The sequence below is a fragment of the Staurois parvus genome, unplaced genomic scaffold (genome assembly GCF_062004578.1).
Source record: "Staurois parvus isolate SC_StPar_1 unplaced genomic scaffold, SC_StPar_1.0 ptg000081l, whole genome shotgun sequence".
Taxonomy (NCBI): Eukaryota; Metazoa; Chordata; class Amphibia; order Anura; family Ranidae; genus Staurois; species Staurois parvus.
Window position 1 is genome coordinate 3,726,942 of NW_028317877.1, and position 22,297 is coordinate 3,749,238.

At 41.9% G+C, this 22,297-nt stretch overlaps 1 protein-coding gene across 2 annotated transcripts in view; it reads right to left on the reverse strand.

Moving 5' to 3' along the window:
- The window catches only part of TMEM181 (transmembrane protein 181), a 97,233-nt gene that overhangs the window by 60,840 nt on the left and 14,096 nt on the right, over positions 1–22,297 (reverse strand). For both annotated transcript variants that reach the window (XM_089669722.1, XM_089669723.1), the window contains exon 2: positions 4,125–4,228. In XM_089669722.1, the coding sequence (XP_089525848.1) occupies positions 4,125–4,228 (104 nt within the window). The remainder of the gene's footprint in view (positions 1–4,124; positions 4,229–22,297) is intronic.

Here is a 22,297-nt window from a genome sequence, read left to right on the forward strand (position 1 = left end):
ACGGTCACACTTTCAATGACAATTGAGCGGTCATGCAGCTCTGTAACCATATGAAATTTTGTATAATTTTTTTTTCATACAGATAGCTTTCTTTTGGTTGTACTTGATCACCACTGGGTTTTTAATTTTATAAATAACTTTTCTTCTCCACTGCGAGGATGAGGCTGCACTTATGGACACTGATGGGGCTACACTGATGGTCACAGATATGCTGCAATGATGGTCACTGATAGATGACCACACCAGCTTTCCAGAGGGTAGTGGGCTCCTGGGCTGCGCAGACCCGACTCTGAGCTGTAGTTTGAGCTCCTTGGGGGTCCCCTGTGAGGGAGTGTCTGGCTCGAGGCCATTGCTGAGCCCGTTCAGTGCCACTGGTTCCTGCTGCGAGGTGAGGCCAAGAGTCACCCTAGCCAGCTCGACCCGCACCCAGTTATCCTGTAGGAGGAGCCTGGAGCGGGAGACTCCGCTCCTCCTCTGACCTGCCCCTCCTACTACTCTACAACCTCTCATCTTCCCTAACACGCGCTTCACAATACTGCCCCTTTCTTCCTTTAACCCACCCGCAGTGCCGCCCCTCCCCACCCCCCAGCCTCATACATACACGTGGCACAGTGACACCTGTCGTTCTGGCGTCTGTTCCGGGAGACCTGTTCCATGACTCCCTCTAAAGGTTGTGCTGGCAGCCCCCCATGCTACACCACTGGGGCTGACAAAAGCCCAGGGGAAAGTTCGAAGTTTCTAGTTGCCATGGTGACCTGGAGCCTGGGATTTGTGAAGCCCTGCTGCAAACCAGTGATATATTAAAGAGCTAACAAATTAATGCTATCCAGGAAACTTTATCTGTGCTCAACTGAGAAAGTCCTCCCTATCTTAATCTGATCTCTTTGTAATCCATTGCTGCCATATTTCTGACATCTCTTCCGGGGTAAGTCTGCTTTTAAAGCCTGCGTTTGGCAATATCCTCCATCTTTACTTGAGTCATCACCAATCACATTTTTCCCCCCCTTTACTGTCACCAAGTAATCTTGTAAATTACACATTTCCTGTCCCTGGGTGGCAATGCTCACCCACTTCACTGTATCTATGGAGGCAGCCTATGGTTGTTACCCAGGCTGTACTATAAACAGGTTTTCCTCTCTTCATCTCAATGAATCAGGGATTAGTAGTTTACAGAAGAAGATAAAATAGTTTGCGCTTTCAGTTCAGTTCACAGGAAGTGACAAGAAGACCGCATTTTTAGCAAGAGAAAAATTTTCTGCATTTGCTGAAAATATTCCTAGCCTAAACAATATGAACAATTGAAGCCACCACATTTCAGTACTTGTAAACTACAATAAAATAAATTTGCATTCTTGGGTTTATATTAAATCAATTAGCTGTTCAAGGAGTAAAGCAGAAAGTACAGTAACCAATAATGATACAATTGGCTAAAAACAACCAATATAAAATGAACTCTGATGGGTTGCCATGAATACTGCATTTTGTGCCTTCTTTATTATTTAATACGCCTATTCATCAAAACAAATCTAGATTAGGTTTTTAGTGGGAAAAAAGTGCTAGAGCCTGGTCGCATTGCACATCGATCTTTTTTAAATGTAGGCTAAGGGAAAGATACAGGTATAATTAAAATTCCACAATAAATAAGCCATTGGAATTGCTATTAATTTGAGCTTTTTAATGCAAGGTTTGTCAGAAAAGCTATGTCCAGTAACAGGATTTGACTTGCTACAAATCCATATGCCTATCTGTGGCACAAGGGCTTCTGTTCCGATCTTCTTTTAGTCTGCCCTGAAGCCAAAGACTTTTCCAAAAGCCATCAACTAAAGTTGCCAATCTCTAAACCCAGAACCACAAAAGTTTAGTGGCGATGAGTCACAGAGAGCGAGTTATATACTGACATGCTGGTTAATTACTAGCACATGGTGAGTGTGCATTTTGATGGGGTGTTTTTGAGCACTGAATACCACATTGCTTATGAAGGAAGATCTTATTACTTCATTTACTGAGGATAATGTTTATATGGACTTTTCTGAATGGACTATATTGAGATTCCCTATTTATTGATTTTTTGTTTGCACTATTAATATGCACTTATTTGGTGGTGGTTCTATTTAGTTGTGTGATTTGGTTTGCGCTATTTGTGATTTGCATATTTTTCACATTTTTATTATTATTTCGAGTTAGGCTACTGCCCATGGACTAGGTTGCAGCCTAGGGGATCTAAGGGCAGCTACTAAAGTCAGAGGATTCTTGCTGGTATTTAAATCCAAAACAGTAGGCACTGCATTCATTTTTTTTTTCTAACTGGTAGTCTTGAAAATACTATATTTCCTGTCCCCTTGTGTTCAATTTCTTCACTGTATGTGTGAGGGCAGTCATGGCTGTCACACAGACTGGACTTTGAACATTTCTACCTTCGTTCATTTTCATTACATATTGTATTGATGGGACTAACATTTTACATAATGAAAAGGTTCTCTGTGTTTTCTTTTAGGAAGCGACCGAAGTTCTTGCAAGGAGAAAACTTATTTTTTTGCGCTTGCTGAAAATGTTATTAGCCTGAAATAGTGAAAATATTTACAGTCACCACATCTTAAGATTCATAAACCGCAATAAAATTAAATTTTAGTTTTTGGATGTAAATCTTCCTGTGGAGTTGGGCAATGGCAAGGGATGTTGCAGATCGTGGACAAATCACTGTTCAGCTACACGCCACTATGCCCCCTATTCTGCCGTACAGCGTCCTAAATACAAGATTGGTAGTGAAAACAATGAGCAATAAATGGATAAACCGTGTGTTGTGAGGAGGCAAAGCTCAAAGCTTGTCCACGATCTGCAACATCCCTTGCCGTTGCCCAACTCCACAGGAAGACTTGGAGAGGGGGCGCGTTTACGGGTGTATTTGTGTGAATGTCTGGCAGCACCTTCTGCAGTGCTCGACTGGGGTTCTGTAGAAGGAAATGGGGCTGTGGAGATCGCTGAGCCTTCCCCTCGTTATTGGATTACTGCTCACAGATATTGTGCACGGCGAGGAAGAGGAGTACTTATTTTCAGAAACCCTGTACCAGGATCCAGGCACTATACCAAGAGGTAGAAGATTCCCTGTAAACAGGCAGTTCCTTCCAGCCAGCCCCCTTGAGGAAACCTCTGGTTACCTGGATCTTATTCATCTTTACTGAGTGTTGTCATCACACAGAAGGGAGGATTGCCCAAGGTGACCAGACCTCTGATGAGGAATTGTATACAACGCTCATATTCATGTTATTTCTGGTGAGCGCATTTTTATCATTTCCCACGGAGCACCACCATTATCCAGTAGATTCACCAGTCACAACTCACAGACTTTATGGACGCTTTTCTGGATTTTATTTGATCTTATATAACTTTTTTTTAGCTCTGCACTATTTTTATCATTCGATTTATTGCATATATTGGTTGCTTTGAGTGCATAGCTACTTATGGATTAAGCGCTCACTATATACCTTTTTCTGTTTGATTTAACAGTACTGATTGGCATATTCAAGGCATTGGACATCTTTTTATGTCCTTTTCCAACTTTATAAAGTTCCATTACCTTGTTACGCAGGACTTTTGACAACTCTTTTCTGATCCCCATGGCTCAGTATCTAGTCTAGACAGTGCTTCCATGTAAGAGCTAACAAACTCATTGACTATTTATATACTGACACTAATTGCAATTTAAAAAGCCACAGATGTGGAACATTAACCTCTAATTGGCATTTTAGCCCGTGTGTGTCACCTTCTGTGTCTGTACCAAGGCCTACCATTCCAGGGTATGTAAACTTTTGATCATGGCCATTTGGGTGATTTCTGTTATTATGATTTAAAAAAGGAGCCAAACAACTATTTGATAATAAATGGCTTCATATGATCATCATCCTTCAATAAAAGAGCATTTTTTGGCATGATCAGTCATATTTTCAATATCAATGGCAAAATTTCACAATTTCTGCCAGGGTATGCAAACTTTTGAGCACAACTGTACATATTATTCCCAACTACAGAAAAATGCAGTAGAGACAGCAAAAGTCCGAAGCAATTAATAAAATCAAAACTTTTATGTCTCCATGGAAGTTGTAGTATTAAAACAAATGAACACATACCAGCAATGCCAATAAAAAGTGTTAATCCAAAACAGATGAAGAATACCACAAAAACCAACACAAAATAGCGTTTTGAGAGTGTGTATAATCGCATTGGGGCCAACCTGCAAAACAGAAAAAAAAAGATCACTGATTAACATGGCATATATAAAATTATTAGTTTCAGTCACATAAATGGCAAAAGCAGTGTTCTTTATCATTAAGTAAGTCACAATTATGTTAGGGAAGGATGCAAGTTTACGTTTGCCCAAGTCTGACTCTTTAACTTGAGTGTAAGTGCTTTTACTGTGAACTCTGAAGATTAATTGTTCCACAGTGCCTGCAGCTGCAGTGGGGGTATGTTTCAATGTGTATTTACTCCTTGCAGAAAGTAAGTAAATGCTCTGGTGTTGAAAGCCTGTCTAAATGTTCACTTTAAAAGCAAAAAAATAAACAAAATACATTTCAGATAACCCGGCCTTTTTTGCCAGCCCAAGACTCCAATTGATTTAATTGGTGGTTAGACAAAGGTTTATATCCTATAGGACAATTCTCAGATAGCAGGGGTGTACAAACCCCTGATTATTTATTTCAGACAGTAAAAGTGCCCCCTACCCCCATTGAGATGTTTCACATGCACCAAATTCTACATTTTCTATACAATGTTAAAAAAAATCCAAAAAACAAACCAGACCGTAGATAATACAGTACACCATTTATGAAAACAGTTGTTAGCGGAACAAGAATCAGGAGGTGGCAATTATATTAGTTGTTCACCTCTTCCATCAAAGTAGTTATGAAGTTTAGTAATCCTGTATCATTTTTTTTCTTAGACATATGGAATAAGGAAATGTACATGTTAAACTATTTAAAACGTACATTTCCTTATTCCATTTGTCTATGAAAAAAAAACCTGCCTGTTGGATTTTGCTGTGATCCCCTTGGAGCCCCAACTTCCCCCCTTTTTTTTTTTTTTTTTTGTTGTTTGTGATGTCCGTGTCTCTCTACTGTATGTCTTTTCCTATCCTGCTGTTCAATCTTTCCTTAAACATATTTCACGGATTGTGCTTGTTGTTTTCTGCGCTACATCCGCAATACTATTTACGCAATTTAGATTTTTTTTATGCACACTCTAGGTTATGAACATGAACAATTTTTTGGAGAGGCCTCTTCTCGTGCCTCTCCTGTTTTCTATAATGTTGATGTAGCTAAAACTCTCTTTGGAGTTTACATTATCATTGACCCACAAAGGTTTGTTATTCATTCCCTTATAACCCCTTCCCCCATCCTTTCCTACAGGGCTTCTATGTAAACTCTTCAGCTTATGCCTTTATTGATGCATGCCTTGAACAAGCTCCTTGTTATTTAATATGATTCATAATTGTCGGTCACTGAATTTATGCTCCGAATGTCTGTTTATCTTTGCTTAATATTCAATAAAGCTATTTGTAAAAGAAAAAAAACCTGCCTATATATTTTTTTTTTCAGCTTCAAAAGTGCATGTTATGTTATCAAATTTCCTTCAACAGCAATTCATGGACTTGCAGGTGGCTATATCCACATCAAAGCAGATCATATGTCTGGGAGCCACTGCAGCCTCACAGTGAGGCTGGGGAGGCCGCCATCAATAAAGGGAGGAGGAATGGGCGAGAGTGTGGCTTTAAACCAGCCACAAATTATACAGGCAGGCTGTGTGCTTACACAGCCTGCCTCTATTTAAGAACAGGATGGCAGGAGAAGCAAACTGACAACACTACCATGCTTTGCGTGGTCAGTTTACTAACAGGGAGAGGAGAACTGGCAGGATCAACCAGGTAATATAGAAGCATGGAAAGCACAAATACATTATTAATATAACATAGCAGAAATAAATACCTTAAAAAGAGACAAATAAATGCATTTTTATTTTTAAGGTTACAAACACTTCAAGCTGCCTCATAATTTGGTTTGGTGAACTGATGGAGGAAATCAATCAGGAACACTGGATCAAAAAGTGAAGACACCTAAATCATAAGTATTCATAAAAAGGGACACCTAGCACAACCTTCATAAAAGCCAATTATAAAGTCTTTAAGTGCCTAGCTTTGGCTAGGATCGCCTAGATCTACTCTGATGCTTTTGAGGCTGCAGAAAACTGGGAATGATGTTCCACATATGGCAGCCTTGTCCCAAAATAACATAGTTCTAGACAGGAGTATATACCTTGACCTGCACCATTACAAATTTCAACGTTCCTAAATGTGCCTGCACAGCCATCCTAAACAAACTGATGGCAGATATCCCTAAACATTTGCAGACACTTATCTTCTACGTACCTGAGCCCAATATCAATCCAGCACAGTACCTGAGAGCAGCTTCCTCTCTCTACTCATTGGCTCAGAGACAGCAGTGGCGACCATTGGCTTCTGATGCTGTTAATCACGGCCTATGAGGAGAGAGTGGGGGAAATGGGGCTGAGCCACACTGTCTGTTTCTATGGAAGCAGGCAGCGTGGCTCAGGATCAAGCTCATGGGTGAGCCACAATAGGAAGTGGCTTCCTATGGTGGCACACACCGAGAAGAGGAGGGGTCAGGATGCCAGTGGGTGACCCCACAATAGGAGGTTCGGGGATGCTCTGTGCACCAAGCAGGCAAGTATAAGCCTGTGTTATTTTAAAGATAAAAAATAGCCTTTACAATCACATTGAGATTTATATTGCTCAGCCAAAAGAATTTATGGGTGAATAGCCAGATTTAGTATAAACAAATGGGATGGCTGCAGATAAGTAAACCTTTTACTTGCCCTGCATAGTCAAAGCACATATTCATATAAAAGTGACTGTCAGAATTCCCATTATAATCTGTATAGAACATACTTAAACTGGTAAAGGTTGTTTTTAAGCGGACTCTGAAGACTTGAATTTCTTTGGACACTCTCGCAAACAAGACTTATCTTCATGGAGGGTGCTGACATGGATCATCACTTTGCTCAAGATGTAAAGCCAGAGAAGGCTCTTCAGCATCAGACACACTTCCGAGTGTTTGGGTTGCTTGGTTTACCACTGCATGCGGTTTCTCCCTCTGACTACTACGTAACTACCGTGTCATGTAGTGCCAAAGAATGGCGCCACAGCATGCAGTGGAGGTCACAGGTTAAGCTGGCCATGCACGGTTTGAACTTAGACCCATTACTGCTTAATTGGTCAAAAATTCCAGCCATGGGTGGTCCTGTTGGCACCACTTGGCTGAAGAAACGGATTGAAAAAAAAACACAAAAAGAATCAGCTAGAAAATGGTTAAACAGTGATGTCATCCAATCAGATCAGCAAAAATTTTACCCTTTAGAATTTTTTGGATTGAATGGATAAAACATGGATTTGGTCATCTGTTTTTTTATTAGTATGTGTGCTTTTGCACATCATCTTAGCTGCCCGCCTCTGAATACAGCTTGACTGGGAGCAGAAGGCAGCCTCACATTGTCTGCCCTTAAGCCTGGTATACAGTGAAAGCTTTTTTTTTTTCATTCAGTCCAGTGGGCTGAACAAAAAAAACAAAAAAAAAAAAAAAACAAAAACTAACAGATGTCTGTACTAACAAAAACAAATGTTAGTACAGCAATCTCACCTGCTCTGCTATTGTGTTCTGACAGGGGGACCGTCCCTCGCCAGAACACACCGGTCAGCGCTCGTAGCCATTGGCTGCAAGCACTGATCGGATGCCGGTCGGCTGTAGGTTTTCAAACATGCACGTTCGACTGAAGCAGGTTGTGAGATCAGCTTCTTTCAGACAAGCAGCTGTACACACGACCCAAGAATCGGCTGATTTTGGCTTGTGTGTGCGGGGTGTAAGCATTTTATGGACCCTAAGGGCAGCGTTTCATGCTGCAGACAAGCACTTGACTATTTTGCTAAGGGCAGCTATTAGATATTTTACATCTAAAAGACACTAATATAGAGTATTGTTTGGCAACATAATGTTTAAATAAGACAACTAATTGAAATTTAACTTCTGCAAGAAAGTGACAAGGACTTAAAAGTATATGTAAACCCTCACCTTGTAATAATACAGGCCATACAGTTATTTGTGTATAGATATAAACATAAAACCTTTTTCCCACACCCGTTTTTTTTTTTTAGAAGTTATCACATTTCCTCTGTTCTCAGCTGCAAAGAGAGGTGAGGGTGGAGAAACAGCAGCACACTGGTCTTCCCAGTGGGTGTGCGGGGGGGGGGGGGGGGTGCGCATGAGCAGAGGTCTAATTATTGGAGGAGAGTAGACCGTTTCCAGCACAGCTAGAAAACTGACCACTGAGTGCTCTCGTTCCTAGTGTACAGCACTTTTTCACGAGTACATGGTACAGCAGGCAAAAATCAGGAATATGAAACATTGGGTTTATAGATTTTTTTTTTTTAAGCTGAACTCCAGGACAAGCAAATATTGTGTAAATACAAGCATCATGTGTTACTTAAATCTCGGTGTGTTTTGTGTATTTCTTCCAGATCTGTACAGTAAACCATAGTGAAACTGTCTCTGTGCAGCAGCGTCCTGTAATAAAGACCAGACAATGCTGTTCTCTCCTTCAACTGGATGACTGGTCTTGTCTCCACCCCTCCTGTACTTTTCTGCAGACAATATGTAGTAGGTGAAGTTTGCTGGGTCCTCCCACAGCTCTGTTTCTGCACAGACTATACAGTACAGTTATTAAAGTGTTACTAATCCCACAACAGTAGAATCAGTCTGTATATGCAGTAAGGTATGCTTGTTATACTCACTGTGGAACCTAAGGGGTTAATCCTCTGCATTGTGTAAAAAGGCTGTTTGATCCTGCCTTCTCCAATCCTCCCCTTCACCTACAGTCCCCAATCCATCTGCTGACAGTACAGAGCCCTAGGAGGCACTACACACATGCACAGTTAGGTGTGTATTGCTAGAGAGTTTTTTTTTTGGAGGGGGAGGGTGCATGTGATCAGCACAGGGCCAATCAGCCCTGTCCAGACAGGGGGTCAGGGGTTATGCAGCCTTATAGCACAGAGGAGAATGAAAAATCCTCCTACAAGCTTTAACCAGTGCTCAGCCGGACACAGATATTAGTCATAAGACTGCTATATACAACTGATGAGAAAAGGTTTTTAGCAGTTTATATTTACCAAAATAATTGCATTTCCATGTTCTGTGTATGTTGGGAGACCAGATATGACCCTGAATGCAGGGTCAAGGGTTTAGTAAGTCAATACTACTTTTATCAGGTAGTCTTTGGGTTTGCAAAGGCGTTAAGTGGTCAGAACATGGATTTACAGCGGGTAAAAGAAGTATTGAATACGTCACCATTTTTCTTACTAAATATATTTCTAAAAGGTGCTATTCACATGAAATTTTCATCACGTCAGTAATAACCCATGCAATCCATGCATACAAAGAAACCAAAACAAATACGTTCAGAAGTGAAGTTAAGTGTAATAAAATGGAATGACACAGGGAAAAAAGTATTGAACACGCTAACTGAAATTTATTTAATACTTCGTGCAAAATCCTTTGTTGGTAATGACAGCTTCAAGACACCTCCTGGATGGAGAAACTAGTCGCATGCATTGCTCAGGTATGATTTTGGCCCATTCTTCCACACACTCTTCAAGTCTTGAAGATTCCGTGGGCCTCTTCTATGAACTCTGATCTTAAGTTCTTTCCATAGATTTTCTATTGGAATCATGTCAGGTGATTGGCTGGGCCATTGTAGCAGCTTTACTTTCTTTCTTTGAAACAAATTGAGAGTTCCTTTGGCTTCGTGTTTGGAATCATTGTCTTGCTGAAATGTCCACCATTGTTTCATATTCATCATCCTGGTAAATGGCAGATTTTTATCAAGAATGTCTTTGTACATTTTTCCATTCATCCTTCCCTCAATGACATGAAGTTTGCCAGTACTGCATGCTGAAAAACAGCCCCACACCATGATGTTCCCACCTCCAAACTTCACTGTTGGTATTGGTAGTTTTGGGGTGATGTGCTGTGCTATTTGACCTCCAAACATGGTGTGTATTATGGAATTCAGAGAGTTCAATTTTGTTCTCATCTGACCAGACTATACTATCCCAGTCTTGTCCACAGGCTTGTCTAAATGTTATGCAGCAAACTTTAAATGAGTTTCAACATGCTTTTTAGCAATGGAGTGTTGCGTGGTGAGTGTGCATACAGGCCATGGTGGTTGAGTTAATTTCTTATTGTTTTATTTGAAACAATTGTACCTGTTAATTCCAGACCTTTCTGAAGCTCTTCACAAGTGGTCCTTGGCACTTGGGACAACTCTTCTCATAGTTCTTTTCACTCCTCTGTCAGAAATCTTGCAAGGATCACCTGGTATGGTTGGTTTATGATTTAATGATGTTCTTTCCTCTCCCAGATTATAGCCCCAACAGTGCTCACTGGAACATTCAGAAGTTTAGAAATCCTTCTGTAACCAATGCCATCATTATGTTTTGCAACAATAAGGTTGCAAAGGTCTTGAAAAAGCTCTTTGCTTTTACCCATCATGAGCTGATTCTTGTGCGATACCTTGGTGACGAGACACCTTTTTATAAGCCATCAGTTGAGACTGAACCAGCTATTATTTGCACCGACAAGGGGCAGGATCACTTTCTAACTACTGATAGATTTCAGCTGGTGTCTTGGCCTTCCATGCCTTTTTGCACCTCCGTTTCTTCATGTGTTCAATACGGTTTCCCTGTGTCATTCCATTTTATTACACATAACTTAATTTCTGAACTTATTTGTGTTTGGTTTCTTTGTATATGGTATGTATGTATATTGTATATGTATGTATGGATTGCATGAACTGTCACCGACATGTCATGAAAATGATATGTTAATAGCACCTTTAGCAATATATTTACCTAGAAAAATGGTTACATGTTCAATACCTATTTTACCCACTGTATATCATTTCTGGCTATTGAGGAATACATTATAATGCCAAAAGTACTGGGGCGCCTGTCTTTACACGCACATAAACGTTAATGACATCCCAGTTGTAGCCCGTAGGGTTCAATGTAGTCTTGGTCCACCCTTTGCAGCTATAACAGCTTCAACTCTTCTGGGAAGGCGGTCCACAAGGTTTAGGAGTGTGTCTATGGGAATGTTTGATCATTCTTCCAGAAGCGCATTTGTGAGGTCAGCCACTGATGTCAGATGAGAAGGCCTGGCTCACAGTCTCCACTCTAATTCATCCCAAAGGTGTTCTATAGGGTTGAGTTCAGGACTCTGTGCAGGCCAGTCATGTTCCTACACCCCAGACTCGCTTATCCATGTCTTTATGGTGCTTGCTTTGTGCACTGGTGCACAGTCATGTTGGAACAGGAAGGGGCCATCCCCAAACTGTTCCCACAAAGTTGGGAGCATGAAATTGTCCAAAATGCCTTGGTATGCTGACGCCTTAAGAGTTCCCTTCGCTGGAAATAAGAGGTTAAGCTCAGACCCTAAAAAACAACCCCACACCAGAATCCCCCCTCCACCAAACTTTATACTTGTCACAATGCAGTCAGGCAAGTACCATTCTCCTGGCAACTGCCAAACCCAGACACATCCATCGGAATTGCCAGACAGAGAAGCATGATTCGTCACTCCAGAGAACACGTCTCTACTGTTCTGGAGTCCACTGGCTGCATGCTTTACATCACTGCATCGGACGCTTTGCATTGCACTTGGTGATACAAGGCATAGATGTAGCTGCTCAGCCATAGAAACCCATTCCATGAAGCTCTCTGCGCGCTGTTGCTGTGCTAATCTGAAGGCTACACACAGTTTGGAGGTCTTTAGCTATTGACCTGCACAGTTGGCGACTACTACGCATAGTGCATTTCAGCATGCGCTGACTCCGCTCTGTCATTTTAGGTGGCCTACCACTTTGTGGCTGAGTTGCTGTTGTTCCCACTTGCTTCCACTTTGTTATAATACCACTAACAGTTGACCGTGGAATATTTAGTAGCAAGCAAATTTCACAGACGGACTTATTGCACAGGTGGCAGCCTATCACGGTACAACACTTGAATTCACTAAGCTCCTGAGAGCGACCAATTCTTTCACACATTTGTAAAAGCAGTCTGCATGCCAAGGTGCTTGATTTTATACACTTTTGACTATGGAGGGGATTGGAATGCTTGAATCCAAGGAGTTGGAGGGGTGCCTCAATACGTTTGGCAATATAGTGTATATTTAAACGTAGTTTTTGTAGGTTTTACAGGGCTAGCTTCTAGGATTTTACAGCTAGCTCCTAATTGTGGGTAAGATTTGTCCAGGCCTGAGAGTTCATTCAAACCAACATTTCAAGGTTCTGAATGTGTTTTGGAATATACATATGCTTTTGATGCATTTTCCGTACAATTCAATGGGGTTTTTTTTTCCCTTTTTTTTTTGACACTTGAAAAATATTTTCATTAGAACAATGTGCATTCCAGTGCATTTACACACATTTGGATGTGTTCTGGATAAAATAAAAATGCAATAGATTGTACTGTTGTTAAGAGTGCTGGAACTGACAGCATTGGTGTTAACTACGGCCATTGGAACACATGGCAAACACTATGCATGCAGTCTGAATGCGGTATAAAAATGCACTGGAAAGCATCTAGTGTGAACCAGCCCTGACTTACATAAACATTCTTGCTAACGAATCTGACATTTCCAGTTAGTTGTGTCTGGTAGAAATACAATAGCTAGCAGCATGAAGATATAAAGGTTTGCGTATTTACAGAATTCCACCCTATACTCAGAGAAACAGTATGTCAAAAGGTTTGGCAGGTATGTACTGTGTATATACGCCAGCCTGGTAAATTTTCAAAATATCTAGTGAACGCGGCTGATGTTACATTGCCCATTGAACTACAGAGTGATACAGAAGCTCAAGAGCTTTCAAAATGAAACAAACATTATATTGGGTAAACGGTGCAATTTCCAAATGTTTCCACAGCATTGGGAGACAAACAATTTTTCACACCGCACATTGTAAAACAAGGTTTCAGTGGGTGAGTTTTTGATACAATACCTCTAAGAAATTAAATAAATGTGCAACCCACCTTGACATAGTAAACAGACTAGCTGGAGCCTTACATAAAAATTGCATCTGTTTACCAAGACCAACGGCACTATACTCATAAAAAAAATATATATATTTTTTATTGTAAACCTAAGTACTAAAAATTTGTAAAAAAAACCTGAACCTTTTTTCGGTAATAGGACCAGTTTGGAAAGGGCCTCCCCCCTTCATTAATTTTTTATTTTTTTTTAATTAAACCAGTTAATAGGGGAGAGAGAAAAAAAAACAGGGTTGGAAGGGGACTATAGACAAAAAAACAACAACATTGAGAAACACTCAATTATTGCATGTTCGCTTCCCAGAGATGTAAAGGTCACTGAAATGAGTGGTTAGCACGGAGCACCAGATGGGCAATGTGCAATACATACAAAAGGATCAACTGCAGTGAGATAAAATGATGGTTATTGCACAGGAAATTGTGTTTAAGAAAACCTCATGGATGAAAGTACAATACAAATCAGGTTACAAAGTTCAAAAGCTTGGTGACAACTGCACAATAAGCAATATGAAATTATCTCTCTCTGATAACTACCGATCGAGCAGAGTGCTTAGTGATTTTCACATTTGGTAAATGGTGAAAACGTTTATTTAATTAAGGTGTATCTAAAGTTTTTTTTTTTTGTTTTGAATAGATAAGGAAAGGGTTAAAAGCACTGTCAGTCAGTACATTGGATTTTGCGGGGAAAAGCACCTCTGAGAAATCGAGTCAGCTGCTTTGAGACTTTGGCCAGCAATTGCCTGGTGGCAAGAAAGCTAAAGTAAAGCTTCCCAGGGATTCCCAAACTAAGTTGTGATTAAATACTGAACAAAACAAGAATATATAAAAGTTGTGACAAACAGTCCCTGTCAGTTGTAGATAAGTGTATCTTCCGCATAGGATTTGTAAGGTAAATGGATGGCAGTGAGAGGCTTGGAGCAAGAATCAGGGGGTTAAGCATTGACCCCCACCTTGCTCCCCACCTGGGGTATAATTTGTCCTACCCTGGGTTAATCCTTTATTGGTGCAGAAAAAGGAGACAAGCGGGCTGTGAGAACAACACGTCTGCAGGACTGAAGCAGACCCAGCGAGGTCTATTTACTAACCAGGAGGTTTAACATTTGTTTGCTGATCCTTTGTTTTGCAATGTGATCTTTACCCCTGTGTGGGCAGTCTGTCTTATGGTGGACTTTTGCTTTATTTTTGCCTTTTAACCACTTCAAGTCCGGACACTTTTACCCCCCTTCCTGTCTAGGCCAATTTTCAGCTTTCAGTGCTATCACACTTTGACAATTGTGCAGTCATGCAACACTGTACCCATATGAATTTTTTAGCATTTGAGACAGATAAAACTTTATTCTGGTGGTATTTATTCACCACTGGGATTTTTATTTTTTGCTTTATAAATGAAAAAATGTCCAAACATTTTGAAAAAAAAAAAAAAAGTGTTTTTCTTATAAAATTTTGCAAATAGATAATCTTTCTTCATAAATCTTGGCCAAAATGTATTCAGCTATCTTTTTAGTAAAAAAAAAAATAAACACATAATATATATATATAACCCAAATTAGTTTATAACCAAAAAGTTTAATTTTTCAAAAATGTTTGACATTTTTTTGTTATTTATTTTTTTTTTAACATACTGTCAACCTAGCAGTGACATTGTACTACTTGTGGGGGGGGGTGATGATTTTTTTTTTTCTCACGGATTGTTTTTACAGCATTTATGGATGTAAAAGCAATAATTTATCCTTCTCTCTGGCTGCATTCTTGTAGCCATTGAGATATACTGTGTGAGCTGTGATTGGTCACAGCTTGTCGCACGGTACAAGGCTGTTGTGAATAGCCTTGTACCATGTGACCTCTGTGATCAGTCACAGATTTCACTAGTAGCAAGCAAAGTCAGCAAGTGACATCTTGCTTACTACTATTCATGTAGTTCCCGATTAGTCAATCGGTGATCACATTATCGGCACTTCACACAGAGGTCTCGTACAGCAATTGCGGTGCCGCGCTCCCAGGAAGCGCGCACAGGCGGGAAGGACGTTTATAAATGGCCACCTGCTCCTGCAATGCTTCCGTCCGGTCGTTTATATACATGGGCCGGCCGGGAAGTGGTTAATAAACGTGGGCAGGAAGGCCTTAACCCTACATGTAGCTTGGTTGCCATCTCTGCAAGCTCCACTTGAAGCTGAACCTCAACTGGTGGAGGATGCAGGCAATCCTTCTACTGATCCTCACTGAAAGGCACTTTTGCTGATTATGCTGTATATCCGATGTTAAAACTGCACTGAAGGAAGCTGTGTAAAAGTTTGTGTCAGCGATGTTTAGCCAATTTTTTTTGCTAGAACACGACTTAGAACCCTCAAACATTATATATACTTTAGTAGCAGAGGCCCTAGAGAATAAAATAGTGGTTGCTGCAACTTATGTCACACGGTATTTGCGCAACAATTTTTCAACCGCAATTTTTTTGGGGAAAAAAAAAATACACTTTAATTAATTAAAAAAACAAAACACAATATTTGTAAAATATGAAAGATGATGTTACGCCAAGTAAATACCCAACATGTCAAATTGCACACGCTCATGGAATGGCACCAAACTACGGTACTTAAAAATCTCCATGGTGATGCTTTAATTTTCAAAGGTTACCAGTTTAGAGTTACAAAGGAGATCTAATACTAGAATTATTGCTCTTACTCTGACATTTTCGGCGATACCACACATGTGGTTTGAACACCGTTTACATATGTGGGCGTGCCCTACATGCGTTCTCCACTGCGCACAACCCCATGGGGACAGGGGCGCTTTACATCTTTTTTAATTTTTACACTTCCCCTTAAAAATAATTTTTTTTATCACCTTTTATTCCTATCACAAGGAATGTAAAATCCCTTGAAACAGAATTAGGTAGTGACAGGTTCTCTTTACGGAGAGATCTGGAGTCAGTAAGATCTCACATCTCTACTCTACAATGTAAAGCTTTAGATTTAAAAAAACAAAAAAAAAAATATTTTTTTAATGGCCTTGTTTACATTAGGCCAGAACCAGAAATGATGTAATGACGTCGCTCCGGACCTCCTAGGCCATAGAGATGAATGGAGGCCATCTTTCCTTCACCCATCTCTATGCCCAGATGCTGAGATCTACAGATGGGTTCTTGGGCTCACTGATCTTCCAGGTAAAGCCCAAGAATCACCAGAAAGCGCCAAGAGGGGAGAGGGCGTACATTCCAGCTGCTTCTAAAAGTGATCTAGCAGCAAATCCTCCATTCAAGCCACTTTTAGCAAAAAGAGAATTGCTGGCTGAAAAAAACAATACCAGAGTTATAGCATGTCTTTTGTCTATGAACCGGTTGGGAAGTGATTTATAAAAGGGACAGCAGACTGTGTCTATACCATTTAAAGGAGCAGGGCACTGCAGTGTAATTGTGAATCGGCAGCATAGAGGACTTGATAAAGGCCTTGCTCCAAAGTAATGCTGCACAGCAACAGGCTTATAGAACAGCTGCAGTGCAACAGCAGGAAACCAATAGGCTGCTGGCTGCCAATATGGCACTTACGGAAGTTCAAGTGACTGCTTTGGCTAAGACAGCTAGGGCTCAAGTAACTGCCCTGGCTCAGGCAACAGAGGCTCAAGTAAAGCCCTAACAGAAGGGCTACAGCGGCTGCCACACCAGACTGCAAGGGTTTTCACTGGATTCCCTGGTGACACCCTGCCAGGTATCAAGGGCCACCTTCAACAAAAAAATTACATCCCAGGATGCTGTTGAGGCCTTCTGATGTACTTTTGAGAGAGGCAGGCCTGGCGTAAAGATCGCTGGGCTACACTAATGCACCACTGTTAACAGGAGACTTCCAAAAGGCATATTTCAATAAACTAAAATCTGAAATCTTGCGGCGTCTGGGGGCGACAACCACAGTGAGAGCACAGCTGGAGTTTCAAGGCAAATGGATTCCCCTACTCCCAAATGTATGACTTAATCTGGTCAAACAGTGGCTGCATCCTGAAATACTCACAGGACCCCAAATAGCGGAGAGAGTTGCAATGGTCCGTTTCGTGAGAGCTTTACCTCCTGAGTTGCAGAGATGGGTGAGGCAAGCTGATCCAAGTTCAAAGAATGATCTGGTTGAGCTGGTGGGATGCTACTTTGCTGCAGATGACCTTGTCACCTGCAGCAGGCAAGGTCTACAGGGTTCCTTGTGGCCAAAAGACCCCCTCCAGTAACTACAAGGTCAAACCCAGCAGCGCAACTGGTGAAGCCTAAAAGGGGAAGTCTTGATAGGCTGCTGAGAGTGGCCAGAGGAATGGCCTCTAAAACAGCCTGTCCAAGGAGCCCCAGTGAAACCCATGGGCATCCCCAGTGTTGGAGGTGCAGCGTGTCGGGTCACGTTGCTTCCAAGTTTCCCCTGAACTCAGAGCCAATGGAGTGTGACACTCAGAAGCATGCCCTTGTTTGCTTGCCCAGGCCAGAGCCAGACATATCGAACTCTAAACTCTATAAGGGGGGGGGGGGGGGAGTGTGCATGCCCTCCTGGACTCTGGAAGCCTGGTTACTCTAGTCCATACTCGGCTGGTGGACCATGAACAGCTGAACCAGAGTCAGGTAGAAGTGCTGTGTGTGCACAGTGACTGTAAAACGTATCCCCACAGCGCTGGTAACCTTTGAACCAGCTCAGGATCTGTTTGCCATGAAGTGGCAGTGTCCCCTATCCTATTGCATAGTGTAATACTGGGGAGAGACTTAACACTATTACAGGAGCTCTGCAAAAGAAAGGATAAGAATCCTGAATCTCAACTTCCTGGTGGGACTGCAGGGGGAAACCCCAACTCCTTTGAACTAGAGGGTGATGAAAATACTGTAGGGGTGACCCCTGATGAAAGTAGGCTTTTGCCTGTAGCAGTGTGTGGGTGAACCAGAGGTAGCAAGGGTGAACCAGAGTTGGCCTGGAAAAAATGTGAAGGTAACCAATGGGATCCCGGTAGCTACAGGGCTGGATAATAATCTTCCTCATAGGGCAGTTAACCATGACATGTATCATGTTAAAATTCAGGGTGAGGTTGTGGAGCAACTTGTGATGCCTGGTCCTTATAGGAAGACATTGTTGAGCTTAGCCAATACACATCCCCTGGGGGGGGGGGGGGGGGGGGGGGGGTGTCACCTAGCATGTGGAAAAAACAAAGAATGTATTTTACAGAATTTCTTTTGGCTTGGGATAGTTTCCGTTGTGAAAAACTATTGTGAATCTTGTCCCCAGTGTCAAAAGTCAGACCCCGAGCCTCATTACCGTAGCCCGCTGGTGCCTTTGCCGGTAATTGAGGTAATTGAGATCCCTTTTGACCGAATCGCCATGAATCCGATAGGGCCAGTTGTTAAGTCAGCTAGAGACCATCAGTATATGCTACTGGCAATGGACTATGCCACCCAGCATCCCAAGGCTGTTCCTTTGAGAAACACTTCCTCTAAGATGATCAACAGAAAGTTATTCCACATGTTTACATGTACAAGGACCCCAAAAGAAATTCTAACTGACCAAGGGACTCCCAAGAGTTGACCAAGAGTTGTGTAAACTGTTCAGTATTAAGCACTTGCATACTTCGGTTTACCACCCTCAGACTGATGGTTAAGTACAGTGGTCTCCAAACTGCGGCCCGTGGGCTGAATGTGGCCTTTTGCCTGCCTCTATTCGGCCCTCGAGGCACAATTCCTCCCACTGATATAAAAAATTAGGTACCATTCCTTCAGCTAATACCAAGGCTGGGTCACTATTCTTTTCTCTGATACCAATGATGGGGTACTATTCGTCCCACTGAAAACAATGATGGGGCACTATTCCTCCCCTTGGCATCAATGATGGGGCACTATTCTTTCCACTGGCACCAATGATGGGACCCTATGCCTCCCCCTAGTAGATCAATTTAAGAAAATCCTTAAGAATATGCTCAAAAGGGTCATGGATAAAGATGGGACAGACTGGGATTGTCTTCTGCCATATCTGTTGTTTGCAATTAGAGAGGTCCCATAGTCTTCCACTGGGTTCTCACCATTTGAACTTACATATGGTTGGACTCGAGGGCTGCTGGATATTGCAAAGGAGACCTGGGAGACTATAACTACTCCCTACCAGAGTGTCATAGGACATATCTCTGCCATGCAGGACAGAATTAGCTCGGCAATGTGCCTTGTCCGAGAACACATGCAGCAAGCACAGGAAGCACAGAGGCGAGAGTACAATAGGTCAGCAAGGGTTCGGACTTACCATCCTGGGGATTGTGTAGTCATTGTAGTCCCCACATTGGAAAGCAAGTTCCTTGCTAAGTGGCAAGGACCCTATGAAATACTGGAAAAGATTGGGGAGGTAAACTACAAGGTATACCAACCAGACAAGCAGAAGAAAGAGCAGATCTAGCATGTGAATTTAAGCAAAGCTAGGAAAAATAGGGAAGCCCTTCTAGCCCTGGGTGATAAGCCACTGAAGAAAGAGGACAGCATAAGTGAGGTTCGGAGTCTATGTTGGTATCAGAACAGCATGAGGTGAGGCAATTTCTACAACATAACAAAGGTTTCTTCTCAGAGTTGCCAGGCTGCACAAATGTAATTAAAGCATGGCATTGTCACTGACCCCAGAGTTTGTGTGCAGCTTAAGCCCTATCGAATTCCAGAGGCCCGCAGGCAGGCAGTAGCTGGGTAAGTACAGAGGATGTTAGACCTCGGGGTGATAGAAAAATTCAAAAGGAAATGGTGTAGTCCTATAGTCTTGGTTCCCAAACCGGATGGATCTTACAAAACCTGTTTTGTAAATACTTTGGGAAAGTGAACAAAGTGTCAAAGTTTGACACCTGCCCCATGCCCCAGGTTGATGAACTAGTAGAGACGTTGGGCCCTGCCAGGTACATAACCACCTTTGATCTCACTAAAGGTACTGGCAGGTTGTCCAGACAGAGGAAGCAAAAGAATAAAAACTGCTTTTGCAATGCCAGAGGCAGTTAAATGGAGCTCCTGCTACATTCCAGTGGATGATGGATGAGATTCTTAACCCACATCAACACTATTCAGCAGCCTATCTAGATGATGTGGTTATTTGGATCACAGATTGTAAAAGTCACCTACCCAAAGTGCAGGCTGTCAAAAATTCAAATAGAAACGCTGGTTAGTATCTGGGGTACACCATTGGGTGAAGCTCAACTAAACCCAAAAGTCCATAAGGTAGAAGCCATTAGAAACTGGACTGCTCCTGCCACCAAAAAACAAGTGAGAATCTTCCTAGGCATGGTTGGGTATTATCGGCAGTTCATCCCAAACTTTTCCACAAATGCAGCACCCTTAAATGACCTCAACAAAGGGAAAAAAGCTCTTCTGTAGCAATTAAATGGAACCCTGAGGCTGAAGCAACTTTCCAAAGTCTGAAGGAGGCCCTGTGTAAACAGCCTGTGTTGGTGGCCCCAGACTTCAGCAAAGAGTTTGTGGTCCAGACTGATACCTCAACTATAGGTCTGGGGGAAGGGGGGGGGGGGGGTCTTGTCCCAAGGGGTAGGCAGTGAAGAACGCCCAGTGGTCTATTTGAGTCGGAAGCAGACTCCAGCAGAAAGAAAATATAGTATTATGGAACAGGAGTGTTTGACAATTACGGGAGCCTCACCTTTTAGGTGAAAATCAATTACTACAATATTAGTCATGTTGCTTCAGAGATTGTTGCAGAGTAGGGTCTGCTAGAGAGGATAATCAGTGCAGAGGTAGCCAACACAAATGAGAATGGGAAGAGGGACACGCTCTACAATACTGATATAGGTGCAGAGGGGCAACTCATGGGTGATGTGCAAGGATGCGAAGGGTGCGACCTGAGCAGCTGTGTAATATGTTCTCAAGGTTTAAATGGCAAGGCCACCTGCAAGCTTGGGGTGATATTGTATGACAGATGCCAATCTCATTCTACAGCAATTCCATATAAATTTAAGGGGACTCGTTTGCTCAACAGGTATTACACAGCTAGGAAGTAGGAACAGCAATACCTTAAAATAGTAAAGACGTTTTGGTATTTAGTTATTAATTTTAAAACACATTGTGAATTACATATACACAACTGATGACAATGAAATTCAAACACCCTACGTGGAAAAACTTGCCTGCAGTTTCACAGCAGAAATTAACTCCTGTAACTACTGTACAGGCCCACATTACCATGATACCCAAGGAAGGTAAGGATCATTCCATCTGCCCTAGTTACCATCCCATAACATTGTTAAATGTGGATCTAAAAATATTTACTTAAATTTTGACCTTGAGACTGCTGAAGTACTTCCCATCACTGATACACCCGGACCAGTTGGGATTCACCTCGGATAGAGAACATAGGGAAAATACGCACCCCGTTTTAAACAGCATACATTACTCTCACACATTGCATGTACCCTTGATACGATTCTTCACCGACGCAGAGAAAGCATTTGACAGGGTTGTATGGATGTTTCCTAGGGCCACCCTGGACCAAATTGGCATGGACGCTGGGATGTTGTAATGGATCTCAGCTTTGTACTCAACTCCAACTGCACGAGTTAAGGTCAAATGAGGCACTCTCTGATATGTTTCCCATACATAATGGCACTTTGCTGGGATGCTCCCTATCCCCCTTGGCTTTTGTTCCGATGCTGGAACCCTTTCTGAGAACCATTAGAGCTCATCCGGACATTTGGCGCATCAACACTAAGTGTGCAGAACACAAATTAGCTGCCTACCTGGACGATCTGATATTTTTTGTGAGCTCCCAACTGATCTTATTTCCATCCCTGTTGCAAAAAATCCATTGTTATGAAACTCTTGAATTTTGAAATATATAATTCTAAATCGGAAGCTTCAGCCATCGTAATTGACAACTCCTTTCGACAGCAGATAGCGTCCCAGTTCTACTTTAAGTGGACTTCTCATATAAGAGATATCATATCTGGGGACAAATATCCCTGGCAATTTACAAAGAACATTCAAGCTTAACTTTACCCCTCTGGCCCAGAAAATTAAATTAGATCTCAAACGCTGGGACAGAGATGTGTTCACATGGTTTGGATGTATAAACATCCTAAAAATGAATATTTTGCCCAGGCTTAATTACCTGCTTCAAACCCTACTGATGAAGCTCCCACCTGGTTTGTCTTTTC